We start from the raw sequence: 16,081 nt of genomic DNA on the forward strand, positions 1-16,081 counted from the left end.
TTTCTTTTGTCTGCTGATTTTGAATTATGTTGACAAGTGTTAAAGAAAGTTATCTAGTTTGCCTAACGAAAAATTTTCATTCCAAAACATCTGCTGTTCTTTCTTAGACCAGGCATGTATGTATGTTGCTGGACTTGTCTGATCTGATGAAAGTTGCAGTACGGACATTATGAGTTCCTGAAATGTGAAAAAAATCCCAGAAATCATGTCTAAATTACAGCAACCTGTCTAAATAAGTTATTCATCTTTGGAGTTCTTTCTGACTACTGACAAGCATGCTAAGAAACTGATCCTATGCGAATGCTCCGAAGGGAACTGATCCTATGCTAATGCTCTGTTAGTCATGGAAGAAGGTAAAAAGTTGGTTTCTAACAGCAGTATTCCGCTGCTGATTTCGCGGAGAATGGGTTGCAGTGGAATTACCGGATCAGGACGCTTAGAGGTCTTCCTCAATGTGCGTCACTATGTTTATGAGAAAAGCTTCCCACTATTTGTCTGGGTATCTTTGCCACTTCGATCATACTCCTTCTTGGTAACTGACACGTCAATGTTTAATTTGTTTTCTTGAAGAGGTAAGAATTGTAGTAAACATTAACCTATACTAAATGGCACAAACGTCAAATTGTAAACGGAGGTGCGCCTTTTTGGTAACGAGGACGACAGAATAGTAGGTAAATAAGCAACTAAACAACTAGCCATACTTGCAATTGCGCCAACATCCCTACTTTGGATTGTGATTTTTTTTTTTTTTTTTAAGAAAAATTGATATATTTTTTGTGAATACATTTCCAATCACCTTTTTACCTCACATACATCAAATCGATATAGTACATTTTTCTACAAAAACTCTTAAAAATAGCAACCCAAACTGGCATGATCAACATGAGTGACGTTTTCTGAATGTGCGTATTCCAAAAGCGAGCACCGTCCAAGTAGTCTAATTATTGCTTTAATATTTTCTTTCGGCCTTGAATTTTGGTAATTACCAATGAATAGGTGATATCCAAGCGGAAGGCAAATATAACCCAAGGTAATGGTATGTTTTTTTTTTTCCCTTTTTTAGTAGGGAAAGTGTGGAATTTAAGAAATGTGGAGGAGAAAGGAAAATTTGAATCTAGGACCTCTAATTCGTAGGATTTCAATTAGATCAAAACCTTTTCAACAACCTAATGTTATAAGGATAATAGTCTTCGAGAATAGATTTGCACAGTTAGACAAGGGTGTCTTCTTAGAGATTTATTGGCCGCTTAGGGGAATGAAGGGTCGATTTTAGCTAAGCTACACGATGGCTCCTGAGGGAACTTTCTAAGCATTTGTTTAAGGTTGCGGTAATGAATTTGGCATTCCTTATGATGGACACCGATTGAGCATCATCATCAATTCCATCGAATGGCATTAGGGCCATCCGTAAGTGCATGCATCACTAACACTACAGGCAAAGCAAAAAGCCCTAGAAGAAACCAACAAAAAATGCACGTCCAATGTTTTTTACTAGAGAATTATTGCATGCTTCAATGTCATTTACTCCAATTTTTAAACCCCAATAATTGTCCAAGAAGGCATAGCAACAAGAAGTAACTCCACTGTGCTTTGTCACAATGCTGTCGAAGACACCACTCTTCTTGCTCTCCATTGTTGGGTAATTGAAGGTGATTAAATTACTACTTTGAAGGTTGATCAGCCCTCAGAGTCAAGGCATGATCAAGATACAAAATTCGTGATGCGTGTGAAACGTTATGCATGAGAACCTTCATTCCTGTACATTAGTGTTCGTGTGTATGCTTCTTGTTTCTTGCATTAATTCGGGGACAGTGAAGATGTGAATTGAAAAATGTAGTAGCGGCGTGAAAAGAGATGAGCCCTCTTACACACCGCCATGATGGGCAAATTGGTTTTCACCAGCCAAACAATCAGAAATGGATTTCGGCTCAACAATTTTCCTTGTTTTGCAAGTTATAGAATGACTCTCTGTCTGTTCATTCGCTTTCCCTCTCTAACTTCATCATCTGCTCTGACGTTTGGTATTGACTCTTCTATGAATCAATCAATGTTTATGGTTTTTTTTTCTTATTACATTTAAGCAAAATGAAAGAGAACACAGGTACTTCTAACTTTGATCACGTATCTCTGTTGCAATTTCTCTTATACCCGAACAAAAACTCAAAGTAAAAAAGAAAAAGAGGAAAAAAAAGAAACAGGACTTCCACCTCCGAGTTTCCGACATAACATCGATGAAACTCCGTTTTGCGCCCGGAATATTTGTTATCGGAGCAAAGAATATATAGTAGCAGCATCATGAATGAAAGGATGGGGATGAAACCCAAATGCACCTGACGTCTTTACAACCGACTTTGTAAATTTTTCTAGCAAAGGAAAGGATACGACAAACGGGAGGGAGACCGGAGATGGTGGGACGGTAGAAAGAAAGATGCGGGAGCCTCCCATATATGTGTATGTACGCAAATGGTAGTCACTACTCACGACTCGTTACGAGGTAGCTGATAGACACGTGTCGCCGGGAAAGCCCCTCATTTGGATAGCCAAACTAGTCAATTAACTCCTAAAAGCCATATATTCATCCAAATATGGCAGCGGCAGTCACTGAATCAAGAAGTTTTTTTGGGACGACTGAATCAAGAAGTTGAATATTACTCCATCATTTAATAAGTAAAGTTGTTTATGGTCGGAGAATATAATGTTTGAAGAAGCCACCCTCGAAAGGAGTCAGATCACAATCAAGCATAATTTAATTAGTAAAACGCTTCATTTATAATCATCGATAAATTATCGAGCCATCAAAGAAACAAAAAATTTAAAATTACAGTTGATCCTTTTACACATTATATACATTTAAAAAAAATATATATGGCAGCATCAAAACTGCGTAATTAATGAGGGCCGGGGACACACCTCTCGCTTAATACTTCAAGTTCTTCTTCGCTTACGGCTTACTACTAGCACACGCAAGGTCAGGGACAGCGGAAACGGCCATCGTATTCGGTTGATTTATTCTTGCGAGTTGTGCAATAATAAGAAGAAGATTAAAACGATACTGGTCCGGTGCTATTCAGTTTTGCTAGCTACCTCTGAGGAAGGCTTATCCAAGTTTTGGATTTAGCAGGCGTAGAACGCAGCCCGCCCTGAATGCTTGCATCATTGCAGCTTTCAGTAGTCTAAAATCTGGGGATATCTCACAAACAAATACTACTATATCTCACGGCTTACGAGAGTGAGGAAAAAAGGGGGCCAGATTAATGGTCTTTTTTTTTTCGTTTCTATGGACGACCACCTCTTAGAAAAGAAAAAGAAAGAGTCAAATGTGGGTTCATTCGCACAACTCCAGTTTGTCCTCTAGTCTCTTGGCCAGGGCGATTTGACTTCGACTCTGACTCGTATTTTGATTTTTCTTCTCCGAAAGCGATGCACAGCGCTTGCCAGTGTGGCATTGTGAATGATACACCTGCACCTCTTTTATTTTTTCAATTATTTTTCTGTCGCTCGTGCATGCACGCTGGAGCGGGACCATATACACACGCATATATATACATATAATTTGCCACTAATATTGCATATTGTTCACCATACTGGCAAAATTGTTGTGGGGTGGGCGTCGCACTCGTCACTCCTTTTACTCTCGGACGGTGTTGAATTGAGAGGTTGCATTATCTTTAATAACGATTCTCTTTGAGGAAGTGAGCTTATTAGGAAGTAAACATGCGTCTCGTTGTCAAGATGCAAATACTTAGGAAAGTAAATTAATTTTCTAGCATTGCCGATCCATGGTTGAAATAACATCAGACTTTCTCTTTGCCTTTGGGGCCGTCAAACTTTGCTAACATTTTGTGTGTGCATTGCTGAATTATTTCACTTAATATCTCGTTTACGTCATAAACACATTTCTCAATTCACTTTTTTATATTTTTAATTATTTTTTTTAATTTCACGTACATCAACGTCCCGGTACAGTACAGCTCTCCCAGCCAGCTTGTAACGTATTGGACTAGTTGCTGCTAACTGGGTCTACATTACAACTTTGCTTTTGCGTGGTGTCATGAAATGGATGTCTGGTCGGGATGAGCCTTTTAAATCTCGTTCATGTTCCTGTTTCTCGCAGCTATGTTAGGGGGATTAAGATTAACATGTTGGGAAATTAATAAAGGGGGCATGGACAGAATTACAAGAAATGTCAATGCTGAAGTGAAGATTTTGCATCTCCTTCCTTCCTTCCTTAACAGCGAAAATGACTTTACATATTCCTTTCGTGATTCTTTTGTTTGTTTCCTTCATCCCTTCTCTTAAACTTCAATGGACGGCAACAAATCACTTTGACCCGAATGCAAAAGCCGGACAGTACTCACCCGAACCTCGCTACAAGAATTCATTCCCTTGAAAAAAAAAAAGAAAAAGAAAATCTCATCAATTGCTTACATTTAATAAGTTTTCTTATTAGGGAGTAATATAAATATTGGATCGATAACACGCAAAGTGCGGATGCCATGATTTACAAACAAGCTCCCTTTGTTTAGACTCACGCGGCAATGCACAAATACGCTCTGACATCATACATGTCACGAATATTCCTCCTAGCCAGAGTACCCGCCGTATAGCATCAAACCGGACATAACACGGCATCTGTCCTGACTCGGATCAAAATTCTAAAAGTTAGATTAGACCACTTCTAAAACTCGACTCTTCGTGTTCGTCAGCGAAGAACAAGTAATCAAATAGATTCAGTTGAAATAAGGGCTGCAGGCTGCATCACACTTCTTCATCAATAAATATAAGTAAATGAGTTTTTTTTTTTTTTTTTGAAAAATTGGTGAGCTTTATATAATAAAAATAAAAATTTACATTATAATTGTCAGCTTTCCTCTCTCATCTTCCTCATTCAATCGTCACTAATCATATCGAGGGAAAACTAAAACTTGTAAATTTTAGAATTTTTGTAAAAAAATATATGATATTAAAGTGATGTACATGAGTAAAAAAATAATTTAAAAATGTGCCGAAATTTTTTTTTTTTTTACAAAAACTAACCATAATGCATCTATTGTTGCTTCTAGCGTTGTCACATCAAAACAACACACATGATTAAACACAGGTGTAGTAGTAGTAGCATATTTTCATTTATACGCACATTTATACAACATTTTTGTGGTCAATAGGACACCTAAAATATATATAAGAAATATAAAAAAAAGTCTAAAAAGTATTATACGGCGGAGAAGGGTTGGGTTGAATTGAATGGTAAAATGGAAGAAGAACTCTTATTTATAAAAAAAAAATTAACAAAAAAATGTTTTCCACAAGTAACTGAAATTTGGCATGAATTAAATTAACACTAGCTATAGCTGGGCCGAGGCGCTCGCTGTATCTATCTCTTTTTTTATTTGATTATTTCCCCTCCTTCTGGCTGGGTCCTGAATGTCGTGGGGCCGGGGGCGGGTATTGGGGGCTTTCAATAAAGTTGGCTTGACAACTGCTCCAAACCTTACAACGTGGGCCCAACCAGATAATGAAAAACGAGCCCCACAATCATTACCCAACCAAAAACAGCCACGTCACACCAAAAACAGAATCCTAGTATTCAAAACAATCACCCTCCGACTTTACACTGAATAACGAAAACGCCCTTCCCTCTCCCTATATATTGTCCCCCAATCCCCTCCATTGCAGTCCTCATCACCGTCTTTCCTCAGCCTCTTATACATCGAATACAAAAAAACCTCTCCTCCTTCGTTCGGAACTGGCAAACACTCAAACTCTGGAGGAAACTCAAAACAAAGGGCTGGTGCTCGCCCTGTATGAAGCCTTGAGTGCACGTGACGTGGACAAGGTCCAGCGGCTCGTAGCTCCCGACCTGGAGTGGTGGTTCCATGGTCCGCCTTCCCACCAGTTTCTGATGCGCCTCCTCACCGGCAATACTGACAAAGACTCCTCCTTCAATTTCGTCCCACAATCAGTCGCCGCCTTTGGATCCACCGTCCTCGTAGAAGGGTGCGATCAGGCCCGCAACATCACCTGGGTTCACGCCTGGACCGTCACTGATGGGATAATTACCCAAGTCCGCGAGTACTTCAACACTTCCCTGACGGTGACCCGATTCGGGGCCGCAGATAATCCCTCCTCCTCGAATTTTGCCCAGATTACCTCTCTCCATTGCCCATCCGTTTGGGAGAGCAGTCTCGCTAGCCAAGTCGGGAAATCCGTGCCCGGTCTCGTCCTGGCTATTTGATTAAATTTGGATTGGGTTGTGATCTCCTGCTGCTGCACTACTAATTTATTAGTAGTATTATCGTAATAATTAAATAAAAAAAGGAGTAGTACGAGGTGCAACCACGCTTATTGTGGTTTGAGTCAGTCCCATATGGGCTGAAGTGGTGGCGGTAACCGGTAAAGTTGTGCCTTACGTCTGCGAAGATGTAGCATCGACGGTCGGGATCGCTTTTCACTTTTCAGCGCGTCGTTTTTAGTCCCTTTAAAGTGCGTGTTTGCTTTTGTTCTGTTCTGTTATGTCCTGTTCAAGGGCGTATATTATGTTTGAGTCCATCATGACTGGGAAGGGTTCCTGGTATTTGGTCTCCGATGACGTCACTCCTATATGGTTTGTTTGCCTTTGCAATAAATGTTGTTGGATTTGTTTGCTTGATAATCTCATGCCACCTACTTATTATAGTAGCATCTGTTTTTTTTTTTTAATTCTTGGCTGAATCTGTGTTACTTTATACTACTATTAGTTTGCACTAGTTTGTTTTAACAATATATTGAAAATTGTTTGACAATCCAATTCAACACTTAAATTTGAATATATTTGGATAGCGAAATAATAACCAGAAATTATTTGCTTACATCATCAATACAATTTCTAACACATATTTTTATCTCTCCAATTATTTTCTTATCTCACATATATCATATCACAAAAAGTGTTACAGTAATTATTCCAAATAATATTTCAACAATCTCCTATCCAAACTCTAATATAGTTGATAATTATTTGATAATTAAAAATTAAATATTTAAATGAATTAAGTGGCATTTGTTATAAGTTATTCACTTATTATTAAATGTGATATGCACTCAAGTGTATTAAATTTAATACTTAATTATTTAATAATTTAATGGATTTAGAATTCAGTAATTTAATTATTTAATTATTTCAAATTTCAAATTTCAGTTCTATCATACGCACTCTAACTTAAACTAGTCTTTCAACATACAAGGAGAAATCACCGAGCATAAGTTTGTTCGTGATGATTCCACTAATTCGCTAACCAACTGCTTAATGCGGTTAGTGATGGCTAATTAATCTTGCATCTATTTGTCAACAAAAAATTTTAAGATTTTTTATGAATTTATATTTTAATCACCTTTTTATCATTCATTTCTATTTTTCAATCATCTGACATACATTGAATTGCTATTGTACATTTTTACACAAAAAACTTCAAAAAATAGCAATTCGAAAATGGCTAACAATTTTACATTAGGTAAGATCACAATACACGCTTCATTAACCACTGTGTAGTCATTCTCAACATTTATCTAGTATGATCTTATGGAATTCCCTTTGATAAATCACTATTTTGAACTAGTGCTTATTTTTCCTAATTTTGGTTCATCTTCTTAGAATCTCTTAGATGCAATCAATCAAAATTAGGAATGTTTACGTAGGAAACCTGGTCCAATGTGATATGTTGCGTCCAATACTGGCATATGTTCTGCATAATTGATAAACTCCATCACTCATAAACAAATACATGTCGCTATCGAAGAAATTAAGGGTAAGAAAAATACCACAAAACTGACGAGGCTATGTTGTTAGGATCCTATCCTGAATAATTGCAAGGATTGAACCGTTAATTTGACAGAATAAGTAAACATCAGCCGACGAAAGCTTTGCTTTGTCTGTCACATCGAGAAGAAATTCATATGAAAATCTGGAATAAGAAGAAATGTCAAACGTCTTATCTTATGGTACATAATTAAATTACTAAGTGGATTTGGCAGCGCTTTTCGTTCAATTAGTTTGTTTGTCGAATGTCACTCGATTTGTAGATAAGAGCGAAGAAACGCATCATCTTGGCATAAGTTCAACGCAAATATTATTGAATTATACCAACCAAATGGACCGATTCAAGTGCCAACAAGTTATTCGAGACATATAGATGATTCATTGGCTATAGGTATCTGCTAGATAGATAAGATAGGCATTGGAGGAACAGGAGGAGGAGTGTTTGCAGGGGAAGAAAACAAAAAGTTTATTATTCATGAGTACTGATCAATTGATCAATGCGTTAGATTCTACTTATACAAGTTGACAATTGATCAGTAAAGCAAGAAATGACCGTTGGATGGCAAGCAAACAACAATTAGTTGCCTTTGCGCTTTTTTTTTTCAGAAAATTTTGGGGCCGGGGGGGGAATTAAATTACGAAAAGATTCCTTTGTTATTTTGAAATTTGAAATTTAATTAAACTTCTCCGGTCAATTTCTAGAAGTTACTAGTCCTTGCTGTTGCCTTGGTATTTGATTGCCAACCACGTCGCCTCTAGGACTTTCATAAGGCGATTTTCCGAACTCAACTTAAAAGTAGGGTTGGACACGGATCGGATACCCATCCTCATCCACAATTTGACTAACTCAATCCGTATCTTATGGTTCGGTTATTTTTTGACTCTTACCTATTCTGCATATCAACAGATATCCGGTTATAAAGTATCCGCCGAGATAGGATCAGATCAACAAATACTCGCTCTGTCCCATTTATCATTTAATTTTTTTAAAAATATAATTTATATTAATTTAATTTTATATTTTATACATTCATCTAAAATTTAATAAAGATTTTTTCTCAAAAAAAGTCTCACACCAAGAAACAACACATGCGAAGAGAATACAAGATAAAAGAAAAAAATTTAACAGAATTCAAAATCAATAAATATTTGAAATAAATAGCACATTTTTTAAAATATATGTTTCACATTAATTAAACTATTTTCTATAAAACATAAGATTATGACCTCTACAAATGAATATGATAAATAAACTATAGTCTCCCATATTTGTAATGCAATTTGTTAAATGAAATTACTTATTTAGCTATAAATTAATTTTTTATAGTATTTGTATAAAAGCAAAAAAATAAAAATATATATGCAGGGCAGATCGAATATATCCGTCGATTTTTTATTATGTGATCATAAGTCGTCCCGCATTTTAGCGGATACCTAACTTTTTTTTGACCTGATCAAATGATATAAATCGGGTATTCTAATTTTTGAATCGAATCGGATCGGATACTTGGATTAACGGATAATTTTGCCCACTTCTGTTCGAAAGGAAAATTTAGGAATTTGGGAACGTGCGAAGGAGAGAATCAGAGCACGTGATACTGCCAGCTGGAGGATGTCTTTTGAGACCTTCTAGCTAACCAATCTGACGGTCAAACTTTTGCATAGAGTCATGATTGTGTAACATCCTGCCGTTCATGCACGTTTCATTATCGTCCTTCACTCGTGCTGTCCTGTCATTAGCTGACACTTATAGCCGGATCAATCAGGACAAAAATGTCAATTTCTTGTTGCATGCATTTTTTGCCTTTTTTTTGTTGTCAGGGGTTAATGGATATACAAACCCAACTAGACTAAGGGAGTGCTCTGACACAACTCTTAAATTTTTTTCGCTGCAAGTGAGTTTTGAACCCTCACCTACAACCCAAGGAGGGATTTAAGCCCCTCTCTGGTGACCACTGAGCCATTGGCCCAGTGGTTACATGCATTTTTTGCCTCATTTTGGCAGAAAATTATTTCAACCCCAGGCCCCAAAAAAAAAAAAGGAATATCTTAGGAAATAGTAGTGTAATGTTTTTTCCCCAAATTAGTTGAAACTAGTTGTTGTACATTTTTACTGTATAATTTTTTTTAATTACATCCAAGCACGGTGGATTCGTTCAGTCACAAATCAAACTTATCGAGTTGAAAGTTTCCTTGGTCATTTTATGATTTTAATTCTCCTCAACTTGAATTGTTAAACACATGTTTGTACAAATTCAAATGACACTAGAGGTTGCTCAAATCTCATCACTAAAAGAATTTCTTGGAGAAGGTCTCATCACTAAAAGAATGAGCTTACACAGTTTGTTGTTTAATTAGCCAAAGACTCGCGCGTGACTTGCAACAATAAAGCATGGTTGAATAGAAATTCGTGTTCATTTGTTGGAAAAAAAGAATAGAAATTCGTGTTCGCTTCCGGAACCTAGGTAGCAAGCATATTCTTTTCACATTATCCACATTATCCACCAGCATGGACAAGACAAAGAACGTAAACATGACGAAATAAAAAGGATAAGGAAATGTTATCTGTACTCTTTTTTTTTTTGGGTTAGTATTTGGAATCCCACCTTTTGTTTTATGATATGGTCTAATAAATGAAAGTTATATGATTAAAATAATAGTGAAAGTGCGATTAACAAAAATGAAAGTAAAAATAACATGTTCCTAAATGATAAAACAAATAAGCTACCAACTTGGATTGCATCTAGCAAAAAAGCAATGAACTTTTTTTTTGACAACATTGAATACGATCCAATGTTTTCGTTGATACCTTTTTCTTTCTTTGTATCAAAAGGAATAAAAACTTAAAAAGAAATAGTTTAAAACTACTACTAAACTATGATAGTTCAAACAAATAAAAAAATCCACAAATTCTAAAAAAATTATGACATTACTTTCTTGTCCAACTTAGAAGGAATATGTATCACAAGTAAAGCACCGTGTTCAGTAACCTATCACAATGATAAAACAATTATAATAATTGCTTATTAAATAATAAATATAGATAAAAGTAGATGCTTTTTTTTGTAATATACTTTATTTGACAACTGTTCAAGAAAGTAATATAAACTTTGTAAATTGAGGGCATTTTAGCGTGTTCATTTAAATTTTCTTTCAAATTTAAGATTTGGTTATCAAAAGTGTCAAATTGGAGATGGTAGGTGTAATTTTTCAAAGCCAAAAAGCTTGATAAAATTGTTATAAACCTCGGGAAGGTTTATGAAATTATCCCTCGCGAAAATGAATTTTTACACGTAGTTTATTCCTAGTCTCAAAAAAGAAGACGGTAGACCGTACCCATCATCATCCGCTGCATTTTTTCTTCTTTTTTTTTTTCGATGGGGTGGGGACTAATATTCCCATTATTTTTTTTTGTCGAAACGTTAGCTTTATAGAAATAACCGAAAATTTACAATATTTGGACAAAGGTCCAAGCAAGAGGACAAAGGTCCTACAAAAACATTGGTGCCTAACACCTAAGATTGGGATTCACCCATTCTTCATCTACACAGATGTTTAGAGCATGCATGCTCAACTTGATACATCCCACAAACCCTGAACTAACAAAAGAGAAGGAACAATTTTGAAACAGATTACTTATGCACTGGATGTCTTCTATTAGAGTAGCCATCAGATGGTAGCTGGTCCGAGTGTTTTTTATGCACTCTACCAGCACCCTATTTTCCAGCTCCACTCTAATGTTCCTCCATCCTTGGCTGATCGCATTCAGAAGTGCAAGTCTTACCGCACCAGCTTGGTCTTGTATTGGTTCTGCAGACATTCTTTCTCTCATTGCCCAACATGCTTGAAGACGTCCTAAAGAGTCAGTAGCTGAGACTCCAATCCCCACCATTTTTTGTCTTGCATCTTGATGAGTGTGGACCTTGATCATCAGGCTGGCTTGGATCTCTCTTTGACCCTGCAATTGCTCAGTACATTTTTGAACTTCTGTTCGCTGAGTGTTCTTCCTATTCACCTTCCCTTTGTTAGCCTCATCAAACTCCATCCATTCTTTCATGGCTTTCTGTATTATCTTATGAGGTTCCCTTTCCTTTTGATTAAATTCCCTCTCATTCCTGGCTTTCTAGATTTGCCAGAAAATGTTTATAGTTAGATTCACCTGATCTTCCCCTCTTCTTTCATGTTGGGCTTCTATGATTGCAGACCACCATTTGATGAAGCAGTCTGATGTTAGCTGTACTCCATCCCACTGAACTGGTGAAAATTTCCATATTTCCTTTGCTCTGTTGCATTGGAACAGAAGATGTTCGATTGTTTCTTCCTTTTCCCCACACCCTGTGCATATAGGGACACCTTGTCTTGTTCTTCTATATATTTCGCCTCTCACGGGAAGTCCCCCATGCAAACACTTCCATATAAACACTTTCATTTTCTGACTCACCTTCTGCTGCCATAGAGTTTTCCAGACTCTTCTGATATTTCCTTCATAGCTTGGACCAGCATCTTCCCTCCTTCTTGCACTCTCCAGTTCCTTTTCCTTCTTCCACATCTTATACCCAGATTGAGCTGTGTATTGGCCATTCTGAGAATGCATCCAGTAATGGCTATCTACTTTCCCTGTTAGGCTTATAGGTATTTTCAGAATTCTCTCTGCATCTTGCTGATTAAAGATTCTGAATATCAGGATGGCATTCCATCTGTTATGGGTGATGAGGTCTGATACATGCTGAAGTTGACACCCCAGAGGCCTTCCTGTTGTTGGTTTCCCATCTGGGCTCTCTGGAATCCAGTCATCCTCCCAAATTCGTGTTCCTTTGCCATTCCCTATTTTCCTCTTGACTCCATTTTGGACTTCTTCTCTTACAGCAGCTAAACTTTGCCATATCCAGGAGGCATTCTGAGGGACCTTACTGGAGAAGAGTGATTGTCTGGGGTAGTATTTTTCCTTTAGAACTCTGCTGACTAACAAGTTTGGTTGTGTTAATAACTTCCAAACTTGTTTGGCCAGCAGAGCTCTGTTGAAAATTTGCAAGTCCTTGAAGCCCATTCCTCCACTACTTCTCCTATCTGACAGCTTCTTCCAGCCAATCCAATGCATCCTTTTCCTCCCTTCAGACTCCCCCCACCAGTAATCTGCCATTTTAGCACTAATGTCTCTGCACAGCTTGGTAGACAATTTGAAACACGACATGGTGTAAATTGGCATGGCCATGGCTACTGCTTTTAACATCACTTCTTTCCCTGCCTGGCTTAGTAGCTTGTTTTTCCATCCCTGCAGCTTTTTATCAATAGAATTTTTAATGAACCCAAACACCTGCTCCTTAGATTTTGTTATGATCATAGGTAAGCCCAGGTATTGACCTTGTCCTATCTGCTGTATTGACCCCATTGTATGACAGACTTCCTCCCTCACTAATTGAGTTGTATTTTTACTGAAGAAAACTGAGGATTTGTCCGTGTTAATTTGCTGACCTGTTGCCTTTTCATAGACTTTGAGGATCTTCATGAGCTTCCCAGCTTCTGGCCTATTAGCTTTGCAAAATACTAGAGAGTCATCAGCAAAAAACAGATGAGTGATTGCTGGTGCCCCTCTACTAATTTTGATTCCTGTTAGCTCCTTTCCTACCTTAGCTTTCTGTAGCAGATTAGATAATCCTTCTGAGCACATTAGAAACAGGTATGGTGAGAGTGGATCGTCTTGCCTTATGCCTCTGGATGGAGTTATGAACTCCTTCTGTTCACCATTTATATTGAATGAGTAAGTCACTGAACTTATGCAAGCAGTAACCCATTGTATCCACTTGTGGCAGAACCCCATTCTTTCCATTATAGCTTTCAGGAAGTCCCACTCCACCCTGTCATAGGCCTTTGACATATCCAGTTTCACAGCCATCATACCAACTCTACCATGTCTTTTGTTTTTCAAGAATGCATCAATTCATGAGATATGATGACATTATCTATAATTTGCCTACCTGGAACAAATGCAGATTGGTTTTTGCTGATACATCTAGACAAGAATGGCTTTAGTCTATTGACAAGAATTTTAGCAAGGGCTTTATAGACCACTTGGCACAGGCTTATAGGTCTAAACTGTTTGATCTCAGTAGGACAGTCCACTTTAAGGATCAAAGAAATGACTGTGTGATTTATGGCTTTGAGAATGACACTATTGTGAAAGAAACCTTGAATTGCACTTACCAGGTCCTGCTTAATAATGCTCCAGAATTTTTGAAAAAAGAGTGGAGACATGCCATCACTTCCAGGAGCCGTATTAGGATCCATAGAGAAGAAAGCAGCCTTGATTTCCTCTTCCTCTACTTTTTTGGTCAGGTCTCTATTCACTTGCTCAGTAATGGAGGCAGGAATCCCCTCTAAGATGTCCTCCAGCTCCCCCGACCCTGAACTCTTGAACAAATCTCCATAATAGTTAGCTATTTCCTTATCCAACTCTTTATCATTTATAGTCCATTCTCCATTTGATTTTTTCAATTTCTGAAGTCTATTTCTTTTCCTCCTCCCCTTAACTGTTGCATGGAAGAATTGAGTGTTTTTGTCACCCTCTTTTAGCCATCGTACTCTAGCCTTCTGATTCCAATACGCCTCTTCATTCTCATAAGCCAACTTCAGCTGTTCTTTCATGTCCTGCACCCTTTGCCTTTTGTTTTCAGCCTCTGATGCCTTAATTTCCTCAATCTGGTTTTTGCACCAATTTATCCTTTCTAATGAGTTCCCTTTCTTACTGCTGCTCCACTTAAGTAGTTCAACTCTACAATTCTTTATTTTCTGTTTCACCTTGAACCACCTAGTTCCATCGCACTGGGCATTCCAAGCCTCCTTCACCACTTTCTCAATCTCATCATGTTGGAGCCATCTTTTATCGAACTGAAATCTCTTTTTCCATATTTTCCTTCCCTTATCAGTTTCTAATACCAACATGCTGTGATCAGAGGCATGCGATTCAATGTGTGAACACTTAGCATCCTCATAACACTGTGACCATGCAGTGGAGCATAAGCCTCTGTCTAGCCTCTCTTTTACTTCGCCATTCCCATACCAGTTATTGCTCCAAGTCCACGGCTTCCCTACAAACCCAACATCCATTAATTGATTCTCATTTATAAACTTTCTAAAGTCTTGGAAGCTTCTATTCTCTCTCCTCCTTCCACCCCATTTTTCATCATTTGAGGTGATGTCGTTGAAGTCGCCCATGATAATCCATTTTTCACCCCATCCTGCTTTCTTTCTATTCAAGACTTCCCACTGCCCTTTCCTTGTTTGACTATCACAGCTTGCATAAATTCCAATAAACCACCAGGCTTCCTTTTTCTCTTCATCCTCCACCTTAGCCTCAATGGTAAAGGCTGTGCCTCGTACTTCTGAAACCTTGACATCATTATTCCAAAAAAGAGCCATCCCACCACTTCTATTCATAGCCTCTACTACAAAGCTGTTTTCAAAATTCAGAATTTTTTTTACTTTTTCCATATACCTGTTTCTGTTTTTTGTTTCACTTAGAAATATGATACTAGGGGAGAGGAGTCTATTTTCCTCCTTCAAATGGGGAACTGTCAAGGGGCTCCCTGCACCTTGACAGTTCCACACCATGATCCTCATTTATGGTTGAGAGACCAAGATGGGCTGGTCTCTTCCCCCCTTAGCATCTGACCATTGAAAGCCAATTCATCTCTTATTTTGTTCCTTTTAGCATTTAGCTCAGAAGGTTCCATATCCAGCATTACCTCATCAACAATTTGCAGTTTCCTCTTAGTGTTAACACCTTTTCTGACCTCTAGATTCTGAATCTCTTTTAGAGGTAGCCTATCTCTGTCGTTCTTCTTATACCATAGCCTTATTTTTCTCTCCCCCTTTATTCCACTTCCCTTAGCCTGGACTGGATCCTCCTCATCCACCATCATGTCTATAGGCTTAGTCTTCCTTTCCACCATTCTCTTTTCTGGATTCGTAATCCCTAGTCCTCCTGATTTGGATGGATTCGTTTCAGCTAGGAATGTGATCCCCATCTCACACTCTGTTGAGTCTGCTTCCATCTTAGCCTCATTTGTAACCCCTTCCTCCACACTTTTGTCCCCATCAGCCTCTTGAGCCTCCAGGAGCTCCTCATCTTCCTTGCCTGATTCCTCTATCCTCTCCCCAGGCCTTTCATTATAGTCCACCACAGTGACTGTACTCTTGGGCAAAGCTATGAATTTGGTACTCTCAGACCTGGTAAGATTAGCTTCTTGTTCTGCATTTTTCCCACTGCTCTTCTTAATCCATTCCCCA

At 37.9% G+C, this 16,081-nt stretch overlaps 2 protein-coding genes across 2 annotated transcripts; one reads left to right on the top strand and one right to left on the bottom strand.

Annotated features, from left to right (window-relative positions):
• The first annotated feature begins 5,688 nt into the window (after positions 1-5,688).
• Positions 5,689-6,652, top strand: LOC113761154 (wound-induced protein 1). Its single transcript, XM_027304012.1, has one exon. It carries the CDS (start codon positions 5,903-5,905, stop codon positions 6,233-6,235), a length of 333 nt encoding a protein of 110 aa, XP_027159813.1. The 5' UTR covers positions 5,689-5,902; the 3' UTR covers positions 6,236-6,652.
• A 4,651-nt stretch (positions 6,653-11,303) lies between these two features.
• On the bottom strand, positions 11,304-13,688 carry LOC113755222. Its single transcript, XM_027299277.1, has 2 exons — positions 12,237-13,688; positions 11,304-11,918 (listed from the first exon to the last, which is right to left on the bottom strand). Exons 1-2 carry the CDS (start codon positions 13,686-13,688, stop codon positions 11,304-11,306), a joined length of 2,067 nt encoding a protein of 688 aa, XP_027155078.1.
• Between the last annotated feature and the right edge of the window lie 2,393 nt (positions 13,689-16,081).

This window comes from Coffea eugenioides, chromosome 2 (assembly GCF_003713205.1).
Source record: "Coffea eugenioides isolate CCC68of chromosome 2, Ceug_1.0, whole genome shotgun sequence".
Classification (NCBI taxonomy): Eukaryota; Viridiplantae; Streptophyta; class Magnoliopsida; order Gentianales; family Rubiaceae; genus Coffea; species Coffea eugenioides.